The sequence below is a fragment of the Malaclemys terrapin genome, chromosome 5 (genome assembly GCF_027887155.1).
Source record: "Malaclemys terrapin pileata isolate rMalTer1 chromosome 5, rMalTer1.hap1, whole genome shotgun sequence".
Lineage (NCBI taxonomy): Eukaryota > Metazoa > Chordata > Testudines > Emydidae > Malaclemys > Malaclemys terrapin.
Genome location: NC_071509.1, coordinates 114,515,196 through 114,533,511, shown reverse-complemented (window position 1 = coordinate 114,533,511; position 18,316 = coordinate 114,515,196). Strand labels below are relative to the sequence as shown.

General features: G+C 41.1%; 1 protein-coding gene across 4 annotated transcripts in view; it reads right to left on the bottom strand.

Annotated features, from left to right (window-relative positions):
• The window catches only part of SEC24B (SEC24 homolog B, COPII coat complex component), a 100,325-nt gene that overhangs the window by 65,849 nt on the left and 16,160 nt on the right, over window positions 1–18,316 (bottom strand). For 3 of the 4 annotated variants that reach the window (XM_054029908.1, XM_054029909.1, XM_054029910.1), the window contains exon 3: window positions 5,766–5,948. The exons of the other annotated variant lie outside the window; for it this stretch is intronic. In XM_054029908.1, the coding sequence (XP_053885883.1) occupies window positions 5,766–5,948 (183 nt within the window). The remainder of the gene's footprint in view (window positions 1–5,765; window positions 5,949–18,316) is intronic. 4 annotated transcript variants of the gene reach the window in all.

The window sequence follows — 18,316 nt, the reverse complement described above, 5'->3', positions numbered from 1 at the left end:
GAGTCAGGCTAACTGTAACCCTAATAATAACGCGAGATTTGTAGAAGCGAGAAATGTGTGAGGCGAGTGGGAAAGAACTGTGTGAGAAGTTGTTGCGACCTTGTGTAGATAATATGGAATGTAGACTAAGAGTCTACATTAGTGAGCAAAACAAGATATCAGAATGACCTATGTATAAACAAAATGCAGCTGTTGCTCATTATTGTCTGTAACAAAAGGTATAAATGTTTGCTATAATTCTTTACCTGTTGAGAGACCTGGTTAGCTCTCTCCCTCTATGCAATTGATAGAGAGAAAATAAAGTATCTGACTTGCTGTACCCAAACAAAAAGTGAGAACTCTGTTACTCTCTGACAATTTGGGGGCTCGTCCGGGATAGCGAGGTGACTGTGCCAATGTTTAAGACGTGCAATAAGTAGCAGAGAAGATCCAGGCATCCAGGTTATCAAGAAGGACTTGGCTTCACCTCAAAGTAGTAATGCTACCCCCTATAAGTGGCTGGGGCTGCTGGAATACAGAAGTAATGAATCTTTCACCTTGTGGCATCCGTGATCTATCAGCCTTGCTTCCATTAGGCCTGCGATTGATATACTAAGATGGTCCGCATGAGACAGTGACCTGATGAACACACCTGTGAAGAGCTGGAACATTCCAGGTTGTAATTTTGATGGACTGGTAGAGAACCCAGCTATGATTGAATACATTGTCATGGTATACTGCTGATGTGCCTGCTGACATCAGAAGACGCGCATGACATCAGAAGACGCGCATCCCCAGGCAGTCTTTGGCATTAGCCTTTCACATTTGCAATGCAAGAAGGCGGCACCGGCAGGTCATCTACAGCGGAGAGTAAAGCGGGACTTTAACTGTGGTGCTGAGTGCTAAGTTATTTATGTTGATCAAAAATAAGAGCAAACGATCTATATATATCTGTGTCTCTATAATCCGTTCCTCCCTCCAAAAAGACACTCCATTAAAATGATTCAGAAACTGTTCCCAAGTCCCCAAATCCTCCTTTACCTCTTCATTAAGCTTATAAAATGGTTGGGCTTTGATATTCCCAATGACCCGCCTGGTGCAAAATGCCCAAAATGACCCTGTGCACCATTCAGCATACAAAGTTAAGATGCCCAATAACAGATTGCAGCTTCAGCACTGTATGCCTCCTTGCCACTATAGCCTTGATAATCAATCCCAGACGTTCCCCCAGCGTATCCTTTGGGAATCTAGATACTCCAGTCTGTGTATCTATCCCACTCCCTAAATAGGTCAGCTTAGCAAAGGGCCCTTGTTTTTTCATCAGACAGAGGTATCCCCAACCTAACAAGGACTCACCACATATACCTGTAGTGAGCACATTCTTGAGAAGCTGAGTTGTGAGATGCCATAACATATTAGAGGGGTTTAGAAACAGAGCAAGGCTGAGGGTATCCCAGTTTTTCAAATACACTATGCATTAACATTCCCACAGGGACGATCACACTCTGCTGAAGCTCCTACATGTAACAACTAGATAGTGTGACACAGGCAGAACCAACAGAAATGAAACTGATGAACTCTTCAGTTTCTCTCTGCTGCTAGAATGTGGAAAAAACTTGTTCAGATATTCTTATCCTCTGATGCTATGGGGTGCACTTGGTAAAGAGGAAAGAAAAGAAAAATTATCTTCCCAGTACCAGATTGTATTTGTGCTTCTCTTAAAAATTTTACTCATGGCTCAGCAGGAGCTGCAGAATGAAACTGACTAGGAATACATCAGTTTCCTTTTACAATGGTTCAGAAGTGCTGAGCAAGAACATGAGCAGCACAGGCATGATTAAGAGGGGAAGAGAAACAGATTAAGTTCAGTAAGACAAGAGGTGAGGAAGACAGAAGATAAAAACTACAGGAATGGGGTCAGATATGAAAAGGAGAGAGAAACCAAAAACAGCTAGAGTACGGTTGGTATGGTGTTCCACTAGCAGTGAGTCAGAGTTTAGGACGGGGCTTAAAACCAAACTACATGTCCCAGTAGGAGCTGGGAAGTCTACAGGGACAGGACATATAAACCGTGAGGAAACATATGCTCAGAATCATTCTTTAATAATCCAAATCCAATCTCTAATCTGAAGCAATCTTGGAACCATTAGCAATTATCTTCAAGAACTCATGGACATCGAGTAAGGTCCCAGAGACTGGAGGACAAATATAGCATCTGTCTTTAAAAAGGGGAACAAAGAGGACCCGGGAAATTATAGATCAGTCAGCCTAACTTCAATACCTGGAAAGATACTGGAACAAATTATTAAACTATCAAACTGTAAGCAACTAGAGCAGTGGTTTTCAACTTGTGGCCCATGAACCCCTGGGAGTCCACACCTCCATTCGAAATTTTTTAGGGGTCTACAAATGAAAAAAGGTTGAAAACCACTGACTTAGAGTATAATAGGAATTTAAGGAATAGCCAAGATGTCAAGAACACTAAACAAACTTAATTTCCTTCTTTGAGAAGGTTACTGGCCAAGTGAATAGCGGGGAAGCAGAAGACATGAAAGCTCTTGATTTTATTCTATCGCCCCACATGGAACTCTCATAAGCAAACTAAGGAAATGCAGTCTAGATGAATTTACTGTAAGGTAGGTGAACAACTGGTTAAAAGACCGTACTCCAAGAGTAGTTATCAGTGGTTTGCTGTCAAACTGGGAAGGTGCATCAAAAGGAGTTACAAAGGGATCAGTAGTATTCAATATTTTCCTAAATGACTTGGATCATGGAGTGTAGAGGATGCTTATAAAATCTGCAGATGGCAGACTGTAAGGACATCTTGGAGAACAGGATTAGAATTCAAAAGTACAAATACCCAGTTATACGATATTGCAAGGTTTTGTTTTTGTTGACTAAAACAAGACTATTCTAGCACAATATGAAAGATTTCCAAAATGTAAATTATACAATTACTGGGTTTGGATTTCATAATAGTAGCAGTGTCAAAAATAAAATGAGAATTAAGTGAAAAGAAATTAGATTATAAAGTAGCTTTTTAACAAGTCTTCCTTTACATTACCCTCAGATTTCCAATACAACCATCACCACAGTACCTAGGCACTGACTGAAATACTAAGATTAATCTTGCATTTGTTCAAAATGGACCCTGCTGTTCAACATTCTTAGATTTAGCTGTTTTTAAACTGTTTTTTTAATTCACTCATCAGCTTCTGTTATTCGAGAATTTACGCAGGCCACAAATTATTTAAATTTACCCACTATATGAGAGGACAAAAAATCAGCTCACTTAATCTGTATGTTACAGCCAATTTCAAGACAAATATGCATTTAGAGCATTAAAACTTCAATTAACTTCCAAAAAGCTACACTCAGATTCTGTAGACTCTACTTTTAAAAGAAAAATTGAGTTTATAGAAATTTCCCTGACCATCTTCACAATACTGCTATTTTAAGCCTTGTTCACATTTGGATCAACTTCCAAATATACAACAGTGTAAAATTCAGTTACCTTAACAGGCTTTCACAGTTGCGGCCCTGATTCAGCAAAACACTTAAGTTCATGTTTAACCCACTGAAGACATTTAAGCACTTGCTTCTGCAAAGCATTTAAGCGCAAGTCAAATTTCACAAAGCACTTAAGCAAGACTTAGGAGTATCCACACAGTCTTACATGAATGAGATAAGATGTACTTTGTAATGTACAGAACCATGGGACAAGGTAAAGTAGTAACCCCCAGTGGGCACATGCCATGAGGAAGAGCACACTTTATTAAACCTAAAAAATAATCTGTGACACTTTATACTCATCTGTACTACAGGCAGAATCCCTCCCAAATGAGAAAAAAAAAGTGTATTACGTGATCCCACATTCAAATAATTACTGGTACAAATATTTCAAGAGTGCCTTAACTGCAGCATTTCAGAGACCTGAAATTAACCTGTAACTGAAGAGGATAAAGCTGATCAACTACAGGTTTCTATGGCCAGTGAATGCCAACAACTTTTATTCCTATGCCAAGGAAGAGGCAAGTACAAGAAATGTGATTGCGTCCATTTATTATTGATAAAATTAAAACAAATATATGCAATCAGTAGAACCCTCAGGCACCGGGCAAATTAAAAAGGGCCTTGGTGTCATACCATTTGGACATCTCTGTCTTGAAAGTGTGATTATCCAACTGTGCTATATACACAGAGAGACTGAATTTATGAAGATGTTTACATTTAGCTGTGTATTCAGCAATGATCTGTATTGAATGTATCAAACGTCTGTACTTTCCATACATATCACTGCTAGTATGTACATATGGAATACCGCACATTAAGATAAATATATACATTTAAATATGCAATCATATCACATTTCCTCCCTGGTTTGGATGCACAGACTCTGCATGCACTTTGTATGTGACAGTTATTATTGTGAGACTGCCTAGGAGGATTAAGGAACATTGTGCTGTAGCAAACTCCATTAACCAAACGGCAGCTGCAAATCAATTTCCACAAACATCACTTTCTGTAACGATTTCAAAAAGATTTAGTGTGGGGACAGTACTTTTCAAACAATTAATGGTTTTCATCTCTGCATGATTGGGGGATAGAAGTCCAGTTGACAGACAACAGATTACTTTAATGGATTTTCCTAGTTTTTTTATTCATTGATAAATATGGGGATCATAACACAGATTACAAAAGGGCTTTGAGACCTATGTATGAAAACACTGTATCAGAGCCAAGTATTTAAGATTTAAAAGCTTTTGAGAATTTTTTTAAACCTGCACATATTTTATTGTAACTGAAACTACTGGTATCTGCTCAAATTTATGTGTTCACTATTTAAACAAATATATTAAAATGTTATTTTGTAGGAAGTTAGAGCACTAAAGTAGCCAAGAGAAAACACTGCAAATGTGTAAAAAAAAAAAAAAAAAATATGGAAACTGGACTCTCCATCTATACATAATGTAGTGTTTTACAACTTGGAAGGCAAGCCAGAAGAGACCACTGAGAATCAGTGAGGATGATGAAGGTGCAAGAGCCTAAATTCATTCCAGTTCCCCACTACAAATGTGCTGCCATGAGTAAAGCACCAAGAAGCTTCTTTGAAAGCTTACCTCCCTGCTCCTACAACAGTCCCTATTGCAGCTTGCCACAGGAGCAGTTTATATAGGGCTACAGGCTCAGGAAACAGCCCCCCAGTCCAAGTTTTTTTTTATGTCTACTTTTCAAACAATAGATCAGCTGCAACAGCACGTGACCAGATCCCACAGAATCACCAATGGATGCACACTACCCAAACAGCACTGGCCTTTTGGCGAATTAGGGAACTGGAATAGCCAGGAATGACTAAGGGAGGGGAAGTAAAAATAAAAACAGTAAAAAAAGATCAAAAAATGGATGAGAGAGGAGAATGGAAACAGAATAAATGCAGACACAAGATAATGGTACACAGCATTTTGAAAGGATGCAGCAAGGGGTGCCCTGAGGGGTTTCAACAGAAAGCAAAAACCCTACTATAAACGCTATACATAAATTTATGTAGGACAAGTTGCAAATAGGTCTATTAAAAAGAAAGAAAAAAAAAAAAAGACAATTCAAATTGTGCTTTAAAAAAACAAGACAAAACAGAGACTTGCCCTACATGCTCACTGTCAGATATGTTTTGTCAACAGGAAAAAAAAGGGAAAATAAAACAAACTATTAAAACCTTGATAAATATTACAAGTTAAGTTACTATTATGTATTCTAAAATAAGCTAACTCTCCTCTTGCTTTTAATACCTTCTTGAAGCACTGATTCCGATGGCTGTGTATTGGAAGGCACAGAAGCAGGTTCAGTTAAGTGGTCTCCAACAGGTGTTCTTATTGAAGAGGTCACAGCAGAAGAAACAACAGATGTTTCCACACCAGGCTTGGTAAACTGAACATTCTGGCTTACAGGATGCGATGAATCTACAATACCAACTGAAAAACAGAGTGAAAAAGGAAGATAACATTTTACTCATTAGCAAAGACAACTGCACAAATACCAGACAACAGTTAACTTGATTCTGGTTTCAGAGTTCCTAAGATAAAGTATTTCAAAGAGCAACAGCTTGAAACAGCTAGATTGCTGAGAAAGAGAAAAATATGTTTTTCAGTTGAACACCAATTCAGCTAAGTAAACACTCCATTGAGATGGAGATTACTGTTTTGAATATTAATTGTACCAACAACTAAAGCAGAAAATATAATTTCACACAGAAAACATCAGATAGATGGTTTAATGTTAAGTAGAGCCGGGATACACCAAATTTGTGATCCATCCCCAAACCTATGCCCTCTAAGGCCTGGTCTACACTAGGAGGTTATGTTGAATTTAGCAGCGTTAAATCGAATTAACCCTGCACCCGTCCACACAACGAAGCTATTTAGTTCGACATAGAAGTCTCTTAAATTCGATTTCTGTACTCCTCCCCAATGAGGGGAGTAGCGCTAAATTCGACATGGCCATGTCGAATTAGGGTAGGTGTGGATGGAAATCAACGCTAATAGCTCCGGGAGCTATCCCACAGTGCACCACTCTGTTGACGCTCTGGACAGCAGTCCGAGCTCGGATGCTCTGACCAGCCACACAGGAAAAGCCCCGGGAAAATTGGAATTCCTTTTCCTGTCTGGGCAGTTTGAATCTCATTTCCTGTTTGGACATCGTGGCGAGCTCAGCAGCACTGGCAATGATGCAGAGTTCTCCAGCAGAGGTGACCATGCAATCTCAGAATAGAAAGAGGGCCCCAGCATGGACCGATCGGGAAGTCTTGGATCTGATCGCTGTGTGGGTCCGTATGAGTCCGTGCTTTCGGAGCTGCGATCGAAAAGACGGAATGCAAAAATCTACGAGAAGATCTCAAAAGCCAGAGAGAGGATACAGCCGGGATGCAACGCAGTGCCGCGTGAAAATCAAGGAGCTAAGACAAGTGTACCAGAAGACCAAAGAGTCAAACGGACGCTCCGGATCCCAGCCCCAGACATGCCATTTCTACGAGGCACTGCATTCCATTCTAGGTGCGGCCACCACCACTACCCCACCATTGACCGTGAACTCTGAGGATGGGATATTGTCGACACCCGCTTCCTCGGAGATGTTAGCGGACGGGGAAGATGAGGAAGGTGAGGAGGAGGACGAGGCAGTCGACAGTGCTTACAACGCTGATTTCCCAGACAGCCAGGATCTCTTCATCACCCTCACAGAGATCCCCTACCAACCGTCCCCAGGCGTTAACCCGGACCCTGAATCAGGGGAAGGATCAGTCGGTAAGTGTTTTAAACATGTAAACATTTATTTTGAACAGAACAGGAATATTATCAATGGGTTTTTCATGATTTGTTTGCCCTAGGCGCTTATTGTTTTAGTCCTTGGCAGTGCAAGTACTGCAAAAGAATCTAACAATGTCTGGTTTATCATGATTAGTTTGCCCTAGGCGCTCTACTTTTTAGTCCTTGCCAGTGCAGCTACTGGAAAAGAAGGTCTAGATGTACGGGGAATAGAGCTGAAATCCTCATGGGACATCTCCATGAAGCTCTCCTGGAGGTAATTGGAAAGCTTTTGCATGAGGTTCCTGGGGAGAGCGGCCTTATTGTGTCCTCCGTAGTAGGAAACTTTTCCTCGCCAGGCTATCATCAAGTACTCTGGGATCATTGCCTTGCAGAGCATGGCGGCATACGGCCCTGGTTTTTGCTGGCTTTCATGCAGCATGCGTTCTTTCTCGGTCTCAGAAATTCTCAGCAGAGTGATGTCGCTCATGGTGACCTGCTTAGAATTAGGGGAATGTTACTATTGGGACTGCTTGCCTGTTCCTTTACAGAACTCTCACTGCGGTTTATAGCCATGCGGTGGAGGCGGGAGAGGGGCAGCATACAGGGATCTTTCCCGGGGACAGCTGCGAGGGGGTGGGAAAGGGGCAGAGTTCATGCTTGCCGGATTGCCGGCAGCAGGAACTGGCCAACGATAGGAGCATTGCTTTGAACGTGAAAGGAGGGCACAGCTATAATTTAAGTTTTAAGCAGCCAAAAGTCTACGGCTTACCATGTCAGCCTGCTACCCCAATTCCGCTGTCCTGCCCCGCTTGTCTGATCTCCACTGCAAGACCCCAGGCACTGAATGCAAAGGCCGAAAATTCGACCTTGTCCTGAGTGCGCATGTGATAGGTGCTGTGCATGGTCTTGTTCACAGAGAAAGACTATGTTCATTGTTCACAAAAAATTTTCTTTGTGAGGAATTCACTCCCTTTTTCCCATCCCACAGCTGCGAATGTCTCCCAACCTACCCTGGCATCCCCCTCGTAGAGGCTGGCGCAGATTAGGCGTAGAAAGAAAAGGACACGGGATGACATGTTCTCAGAACTTATGGGCTGCTCCCGAGCCGAGTCGGCACAGCAGACCCAGTGGAGGGAGAACATGTCGCAATACCAGCGAGCACACAGCGAACGGGAGGAGAGGTGGCGGCAGGAAGACCAGCAGGCGACTCAAACGCTGCTTGGACTAATGAGGGAGCAAACGGACATGCTCCGGCGCCTTGTGGATGTTCTGCAGGACCGGAGGCAGGAGGACAGAGCCCCGCTGCAGTCTCTCTCTAACCGCCATCCCCCGCCACAAAGTCCCATACCCCCCTCACCCAAAGTCCCAAGAAGGAGGGGCGGCAGGTGCCGTGAAAACTGTCACTCCACCCCTGCAGACTGCTCAAGTACCAGAAGGCTCTCATTCCCAAAAATTTGATAAGTCCTTTCCTTCCCGCTTCACCCAAGCCCCCGTCCCAGTTTCATCCCCCAAGTGTGTAGTTGTTAATAAAAGATACGTTTCTGTTAATTACCGTATCCATCATGTTCTTTTAGGGGAGACTGTGTTTGAAGGGGGGGGAAGGGGGTTGGTAATTGGAGAGGACAGTCACCTTTACCAGGGTACAGACATGGGGGCAGGTTCAGCAGAAAGTCACACACACATTGCAGTCACTAGGCACCCTGGTCAGTCTGGGAGGTGGTTTTCATGTTCGGGGGGGGGGGGGGGGGGGCGCATGTGACTTTGTGGCAGGGGAGGGCGGATAGAGATCTTATGCAGCGGTCCTTGTCCTGGATCAGAGCCACGCAACAGGGGATCTGTAACCGTCCTCCCCCGCCACAAAGTCACATAGCCCCCCCACACACAGAGTCCCGAAAAGGAGGGGTGGCAGGCTCCGTTGAAACAACCAGTCCACCACTGCAGACCTCTCTAGGAGCAGGAGCCTGTCATTCCTCGAGTTTAGAAGCGTTCTTTCCATCACTACGCCCGCTCCCCACCACAGTCTGCGTCCCACTTTCAACACTTTACCATGAAATGCGTAATAAAGAAAACGGTGTTCATTAACAAAGTTCCATGCCTTTTATTTTTAAACGTGTGTTGGAAGGGGGGGACGAGGTGAACGGGGTATGTAGCTGGAGAGGATAGTCAACAGTAAGTGGGTAAAGAAACAGGGGCAGGTTCAGCTTCTCTTTAAACAAACTTAATAGTCACAGGTTACCCTGCTCACTGAGGAACCTAGCTTTCAAAGCCTCCCGGATGGACAGCGCGTCCCGCTGGGCTCTTCTAATCGCACGGCTGTCTGGCTGGGCGTAATCAGCAGCCAGGCTATTCGCCTCAACCTCCCACCCCGCCATAAAGGTCTCCCCCTTGCTCTCACACAGATTGTGGAGCACACAGCAAGCTGCAATAACAATGGGGATATTGGTTTCGCGGAGATCACAGCGAGTCAGTAAGCTTCTCCATCTCCCCTTGAGACATCCAAAAGCACACTCCACTACCATTCTGCACTTGCTCAGTCGGTAGTTGAAGAGTTCTTTTTCACTGTCCAGGGCGCCTGTATAGGGCTTCATGAGCCAGGGTATTAGCGGGTAGGCTGGGTCCCCGAGGATCACTATAGGCATCTCCACATCTCCAACAGTTATTTTCTGGTCCAGGAAGTAAATACCTTCCTGCAGCCGTCTAAACAGACCAGAGTTCCTGAAAACACGAGTGTCATGAACCTTGCCTGGCCATCCTACGTTGATGTTGGTAAAACGTCCCCTATGGTCCACCAGTGCTTGCAGCACCATTGAAAAGTAGCTCTTTCAGTTAATGTACTGGCTGGCCTGGTGGTCCGGTCCCAGGATAGGGATGTTAGTTCCATCTATAGCCCCACCGCAATTTGGGAATCCCATTGCAGCGAAGCCATCTATGATGACCTGGATGTTTCCAAGGGTCACTACCTTCGACAGCAATAGCTCAACGATTGCGTTGGCTACTTGCATCACAGCAACCCCCACGGTAGATTTCCCGACGCGACTGACTGGTAGCTGTCTGGCGTTGCAAACTTCCAGAGGGCTATGGCCACTCGCTTCTGGACAGTCAGGGCTGCTCGCATCTGGGTGTCCTTGCGCTTCAGGGCAGGGGACAGCAACTCACAAAGTTCCCGGAAAGTTCCCTTCCGCATACGAAAGTTTCGCAGCCACTGTGATTCATCCCAGACCTGCAGTACTATGCGGTCCCACCAGTCCATGCTTGTTTCCTGGGCCCAGAATCGCCGTTCCACAACGTCAACATGACCCATTGTGACCATGATGTTCACTGCGCGGGGTCCCGTGCTTTGCGAGAGGTCTGTGCCACTCTCAGACTTCATGTCCTCACCGCGCTGCCATAGCCTCCTCTCCCGATTTCTCAGCATCTGCCTCTGGAAAAGGTGGATGATAAGCTGCGAGGTGTTGACAACAGCTATAACTGCAGCGATGGTCGCAGCGGGCTCCATGCTCGCAGTGCTGTGGCGTCCGCGCTGTCACTCACCAGAAAAATGCGCGAACTGATTGCCCACTGGCGCTTTCAGGGAGGGAGGGCGGGAGTGACGGTTGGATGACGACAGTTACCCAAAACCACCCTCGACACATTTTTTTCCCCCAGCAGGCACTGCGGGCTCGACCCAGAATTCCAATGGGCAGCGGGGACTGCGGGAACTGTGGGATAGCTGCCCACAGTGCACCGCTTCCAATGTCGATGCTTGCCCCGTTAGTGTGGACTCACAAAGTCGAATTACTGTCCTTAGTGTGGATACACACGTTTGACTTTGTAATATCGATTCCACATATTCGAATTAAGTACAATCAAAATACTCTCGTAGTGTAGACATACCCTAATTCTGCCTCAAAAAAATCACTCTCACAGCCTGACACACTGTTGTACTGCCCAGTCACTAATCTTTCTTCCAAGTAAGGCAGCACAATCAAGTTGCAGCAATCAGCTGTGCAGTGCTCCACTGCTCTGCTTCCCTACCACACTGGTCTTTCCAACTATGCGGCCCAGACACCTAGGATTCTGCTTTAATCACCAATTAGTATCACATGGAATATTAAAATATTTTCACAGGGAATTTGCAATGTTGTTTTGAACATCTGAACATGATAGGATCTTCCCATTAAAACTCAAACAATGCCAAGAGGCAGGATATAGCTCATTAGGAATACTTTCCATATCAAAACTATCCTCACTTCAGTGAAGTGAGTTTTAAAGGGGCACAGATATTGTAAAGGTCAAAAATAGTTATGAAAATTTTTGTAAAGGTACAATAACTTTATTTCCACCAAATACCAATGTAGTCTGAATAAATTGTACTTTTAGCAAACGAAACTTTAAGCAACCTTTTTTCTAACACTTCAAGCTCAATTCTCCCCTTATGAACACACATTCCTGAGAGCTATTAGAAAATTGGTTGATGTACAGGTGCAGAGTACCTGCTTTTACAATGCAACACATCTGCCAATGCAGACCAATAAACCAGAAGCCAGGAGCAAGTCTTTGATGATTATTTTACCAGATCAGACTATTAAAATGGCAAAAATAAAAGCAAAAGAAATTCAGCTGACCACCAGCATTTAGAATAGAAATGAGACAACTATTATAAGTAAAAATAGATAAATATGCATAAAATATTATTTTAAATATTTTTAAATAATAAATATTTTTACAGTTGCAGTTACAACTCCAGTCAGGAAAGCCCAAGTTTGTATGTGCAACCTTAGCTCTACCACTTGTGTAAATATTATGATTAGTCCAATTATGTGATCCTATGTGATACTATACTTTTTCTCAAATAGTACAATATTATTTGAGTGGGTTTTAGGGGACACTTGAGGGGATGGAGGGCATGTAAAGCAACAACTCTGTTAGTTTGATTTACTGGCTGGCTAAGTTAAAGTGTTAACATAAATAATGATGCTAGGTGGTCATTGTATTTTAAGTTTAATTACTAGGCTGCCTAACGTTTTCCAAATGGTGTATTGCTGAAATCTAAAATAAATAAAAAACATTAATGAAACAATATACTTTTTTCTAGCATGTATACACAAATGTTAGCAGTTTTTAATAATGGGCACTAATTATTTATGCCAGAGAAAGTGAATTGAGACAGTTTTTATAAAAGATGAGCAGTGATAATTTTTCTATTACTTAGAACACTGGTAAATGCACTAAAAGCAGTAGCCCCAGAGTACCTATATGCACAAAGTGCTATGATCAATTGTTCATAACTCAGTTAAAAACAATATAACCAATTTTCACTGGAACATTCAAAGATTCTTAATGATATATTTCCTTGCCAAATTTTAATTTTATTACAAAAATTGTGGCAGCAGGAAGCTATCCAAATAGGTTTCCCAAACTTATAGGGAAAGGTTTGGGGCTTTTAGCTATACTCCTTCAAAACAGCACAACAGTTTCTCTCACGCTTTAAAAAAACTGCAGAAATAAGGCCTGGAAAAATTACATATTCATACAGAAAAGTTCTGAGGAGTCCTGAGCAACTGAAAACAGGGTATTACAATAAGAACACATACAAAACTTTAACTATCACCTTTGTTATTGCTTTAAGTATGCCATTCACTCTTGAAAGACCACCACATGAACCACAATTTCCAGCAGTTTTAATTTTGCTAACAGCTTTTTTTCCTCAGCTGACAAGGAGATGAAGTACATACTCAAGTAGTGATTAACCTACAATATAGCAATCAAGCTTAAGATAAAGCTTGACCGAACATCTGTTTAAGTACATATTTTCTATTGGCTTATCCTAGACAAGCTTGATTAGCCACTACCACATTCCAGCTAGCAGATGCCATAAAAATGTACCCATAAAACTAACAATGTTTTGTTAGCTCACAGTAAATGTGAAAAAGTGCAGAAAACCCTTTAAAGTTAGCCAGAATTAGAGGAAAACTGCAATATAAAATATATTTTATGACATTACAGTGAAGAATTAATCACTAAAAATGAGTAAGAACCTTAAATATAAATAAAAATAATTAAACAGGAAGCTGCCATTTTCGGCACAGATAGGTCAATGTCCAATTGCATGACAAAGGGAAGTCAACGTTTAAATTTAATGTATTTTGTTAACTAACTATAGTTCAACCAGTTGCCTTGCAACCATGGCAGCCTCTTGGCTTATTATGGATTCAAACACTGAGCATCCCTCTCTGCTTTTAAACGTCAAGCTGGACCTTCTATTGCAAATCATTAGTCAGTACAGTAGCACCATTCACAGTTATGAAGATACCCTTTAAAAGTACTCTTTATGTATTTTGGTGGACAGTCTTTCCAGTATTTGTGGTAACATTCTGCAGTTAGACTTAACATTATAGCCAGGGCCATGTGCAGCTATAGCAATGTAATCTAAGTCACACTCTATATCCTGTATATTTTGTGGTATACAACAATATAAAGCTATGATAAGTAATTAACTATTTAAACAGGAATAGAAAACACTGGGTAGACAATGTGGCCAGTTTAACACTGCTGTTGGCATTTTAACTTCTGCATTTCTTAATTTTGATTAACTGTCAAGCATTTTATATGTAATGTTATATGGGTAAAAATACAATTTCTTTGTGAGGTGCTGTTATACATACATGTGTACACTTACGTGATTAAGTAACAATAAGCACAGATGTAGATGAACAAGTAGATGTCTGTATATAAATCCTTTAGGCTATTATAGGTGCACAAGTACATGGCACAGTGCTGTTTTAGCCCAGGTCCAGACTAGTATCTATATTATACTGGCAAAGCACTCCTAGTTTGGACACAGTTTATACTGGCAAAACTTTATTTTGCTCAAGGGGGGGCTGGAATAAGCTATGCTGGCAAAAGTAAACTATATCAAGAAAAATGCAGTTTTGCCAGTATAACTACATCTACACTAGGGTCTTTTGCTGGCACAGGTACTTTGGTCACAAATCACACCCCTCGCTGAAAGAGGTCTGCCAGCAAAAGTTTGTAGTGTAGATCTGGCCTTACTTGGGCATGCATGCAGGTTTTGTTTATTACACAAAAGTGACATTTTAAATAAAAAAGTTTAATTTTAATTACAGATCGCTGTCTGTTTCCTGCATGTTACAAGAAGTTCACTCAGCTTCTCAAAATGGCTTTAGGACTATCTCCTGAGCTGTGATCTTTGCTACATCTTGTTTAGACATATACCTCTAGGCCGATATAACGCAACCCGATATAACACAACTTTGGATCTAATGCGGTAAAGCAGCGCTCCGGAAGGGCAGGGCTGTGCACTCCGGTGGATCAAAGCAAGTTCAATATAATGCGGTTTTAACTATAATGCGGTAAGATTTTTTGGCTCCCGAGGACAGCGTTATATAGGGGGAGAGGTGTACTTTAAACTGTAGGTTTAATCTTAAAGCCTTTGAGTATCTTATCAAAGCCTATGTCCAATGTTTTCTGTAAATCTATTTACATACACGAGTCAAAACATTTCATTCTACGGACAATCCCAAAAAATGTGTTCTAGATGTCCTTGAAAGGGGTTGAGGTTATTTTGTTGACAATTTCTGTGTACTGTATCCATGAAAGCAAAGTGGTGAGGGTACACATTTTGAAAAATATCTGCCTCTGAGACATCTGTAATTTCTTGAAATTGTTTCCTTTTGAATTACTTTGTTTTTGACACTTTTCAGAGATACCTGGAGAACATCAATTTGCTTTTAAGATGTGCCCGGTTTACTGGATTTTTGGCTTTATCTTTCCATCTGTTTTGGTGTGAAAGAAATCCCTACATGGATGAAGTTTTCTGCATAGGAAATTTGTCTATAGTGGCCAGCTCCTAACAGTGCAAAAAATTACTTCAAGTAAAACTATTTCCTTTAAAATTATGCAAAATGACGAGGTCTGTTGTAGCATCTTTAATGTTTGATACCAAAACAGTTTGTATAGCCAACCAAGTAGATAAAAATGGAGTAGGACCCATTTAAAGTGATCAGCTGCAAGAAGATTTTAAGGACCTGCTGCAAATTTTAAGTCAACCTTCCCTAAGCACAAGACACATTATAAACTGTATAACACTTCTTATGCTAGACTGAACAAGTTACTCCCTAAGAAATAAGAAACAGAGGTAATGAAGATGAAAGGAAAGTAAATCAAGAAAAATATTTATGCTTGTAACTACATTTTTTCTAAATATATGCAGTGCAGGATTGAAGACTGGAAGTTTTATAGCAATACCAACCAAATTTTACTCAGTCTGAAAATGCTTTAAGGCTGCATCAATAACCTGAGAAAGTAACTAAAACTGTATCACTCCCCCCTCCAGTGAATTAATTACAGGAACAAAAACATTTGGCATCTTACTCCTGACCTGACTGTTGCAGCAATTCAGGTTACATTTTCAATATAATGCCACGTTAGTCATGGATAAAAATCTGCTGAGCAATTTTAACTGGAAAATTGTGAATCTCAGCAAAAGTCTGGAATTTACCATCAAATGGAACATTTATTATTTATTAATGCTTTGTTTATCCCAGGCTTCACAAATGGTGCAAATTTATTATAAAATTGGCTTTTGGCTAATTAACATTAAGAATATTCAACCTATTGTATGTAACACGATAATCTCAAATAGAACAAAATAAACTTAAATTGGGTACAGCTTGCTGACTTAGAAAAATTAATCTTTGGATCAGCCAGCGGCATAATTATCTACCTCAGATTCAATAAGCTAGGTGTTGTTATATTGCTCTAGTACAGTAGAAAAGGAATACTGTATTACTGCTTATTCTTAGGTATGTAACTGTAAATAGGTATGTGTGTGTGTGTGTATTTTATATTAATTTATTTATTTATTTTGAAGTTACATTACACCATACTAGGCAATTCCATCCCCCACCTTTGATTTTTTCAAGCCCAACGTTTATTATTTATTTGTATTATGGGAGCATCTAGGAACTCCACATCTGGATAAGGGCCACTTTGTGATAGGTATTGTACAAGCAAGCACAGAACAAATAGACTGTCCCTGCCCCCAAAGAGCTAACAATCTAAATAAATGTAAAGTTCGTTGAAATCTGAAGGTTAAAGTGAAATCTATACAGATGTCTTTCAGAAATCAGATAAAATCAGACAAATTTACTGAATGAAAAATTGTATGTAAACACTACTTTAGCACTCATACTTCCAATTAAGAAATGATTTCTTATCTGAACTCTTCATTAAGGAACAAACCAAAGACCACAAAAATATCACTCCATGCACCTTTCAAATTCTCATTTAGGTTTTTGCCAGCTCCACTGCCCTGTCTTAAAAACCATGTTCCTTGGAGACAACGTTGTTAGGAGCAAATAAATAATGGATTTTAACATGTCTGACAATCAAAATTTTTCATTTAAATGAAAAATCTTTGTAAATGCAACATTAACACTGAGAATTTGAACAGACACAAAGGTTCACATTAATACTACAGATATGTATGGTAATATTTTGGATTGTTGTTTGGATTGATAATATTTTGTCAATTTTTCCCTGGGATGTGTGTAATGTGGTCAAGTTTATTATTACTGTGGAAACTTCAAATTTTCAATATCCTGAATAATCCATTTAAACTTTCATACTTAAAAAGGCATTAACAAGTTTCTGCACTTTTTTTTTTTTTTTTAAAGAAAAACAAGAAGTAGGGCAAAAAGAGAAGTCAAGCAGATTTGGGGAAATTAAGTCATTTATGTCATCACCCCATTTCATATAATGCTTGACACTAGCTACCTCAGTGTAATTTAGTTTTCAATTTTTTAATGTTATTTATTGGGGAAAGGGGTAGAGAAGAGGAACGGTAAGAAAGAGCGGGAGAGTGTGTGTCAGGAATCTTTAGGGAGTGTTGCATCATAGGAGAAGGATCTGCAAGCAATGAAAGGAAGAAGCTAGCTTCCTAACCATTCTTTGCAACTGCAAATCCCCTATAAAGTAGTAATAGAAGCAGCAGATAGGCATCTCAGAGCAGCAGTAAAGACTTCTTGGCATGCAACCCAACATGGTTCTAGGCTGAAAATATAGCTAATCGAAAGAGATAAAGTGAACAAGGATTGTGAGGGGGCTCACTACCGAAAACCTTCAATTTTGACAGGTGAGGAAAGCGTTTATTAGACAGAGGGAAGAAAAGGAAATACAAAGATGCTCTTCACCTAAGAATTCTAAGGACAATCATCCTCAAGTTTTTATAGTTAATATAAGTAAAACACATATGCACACTTCTTTTTCATAACCTTCTGACAAACTGTCACTTTCAATCCAGCAGGAGCCTAAGCTACAACTCAACATACTAAAATTAAGCTAAAAGGTATTCTGCATTCAAACTACACAAATGGTTGAATTTAGGCAGGGCTTAACTAAGGGTATGATCTATACTACGAAATTAGGTCAATTTTATAGAAGTCCATTTTTAGAAATCGATTTTATACAGTCAATTGCATATGTCCCCACTAAGCGCAGTAAGTCGGCGGAGTGCGTCCTCACTACCATGGCTACCATCAACTTACGGAGCGGTGCACTGTGGGTAGCTATCCCACAGTTCCCGCAGTCTCCGTCGCCCATTGGAATTCTGGGTTAAGCTCCCAATGCCTGGTGGGGCAAAAACATTATTGCGGGTGGTTTTGGGTATATGTCGCCAGTCACCCCTCCCTCCATGAAAGCAACGGCAGACCATTGTTTCATGCCTTTTTTCCTGGGCTACCTGTGCAGACGCCATACACAGCAAGCATGGAGCCCGCTCAGCTCACCATCACCGCTGCTGTTGTGGGCAAGTCTACTGTGGAGGCTGGTGTGATCCAAGCAGCATTCTGTTATCAAGGATAGTGACTCTAGGAAATGTGCGGGCCTTTTTAGATTTTAGATGCATCATATTCCTGTCATTTGTCTCTGGTGAAGAAGTCTTCCAGTCCGGTTGGTGCTGTAACACCCCATAGCACTTCTGTGGCTGACACATGTAACAGCTCCAGTGCTCTTGCTCTTTTGCCTTTGCCGAGGTACCT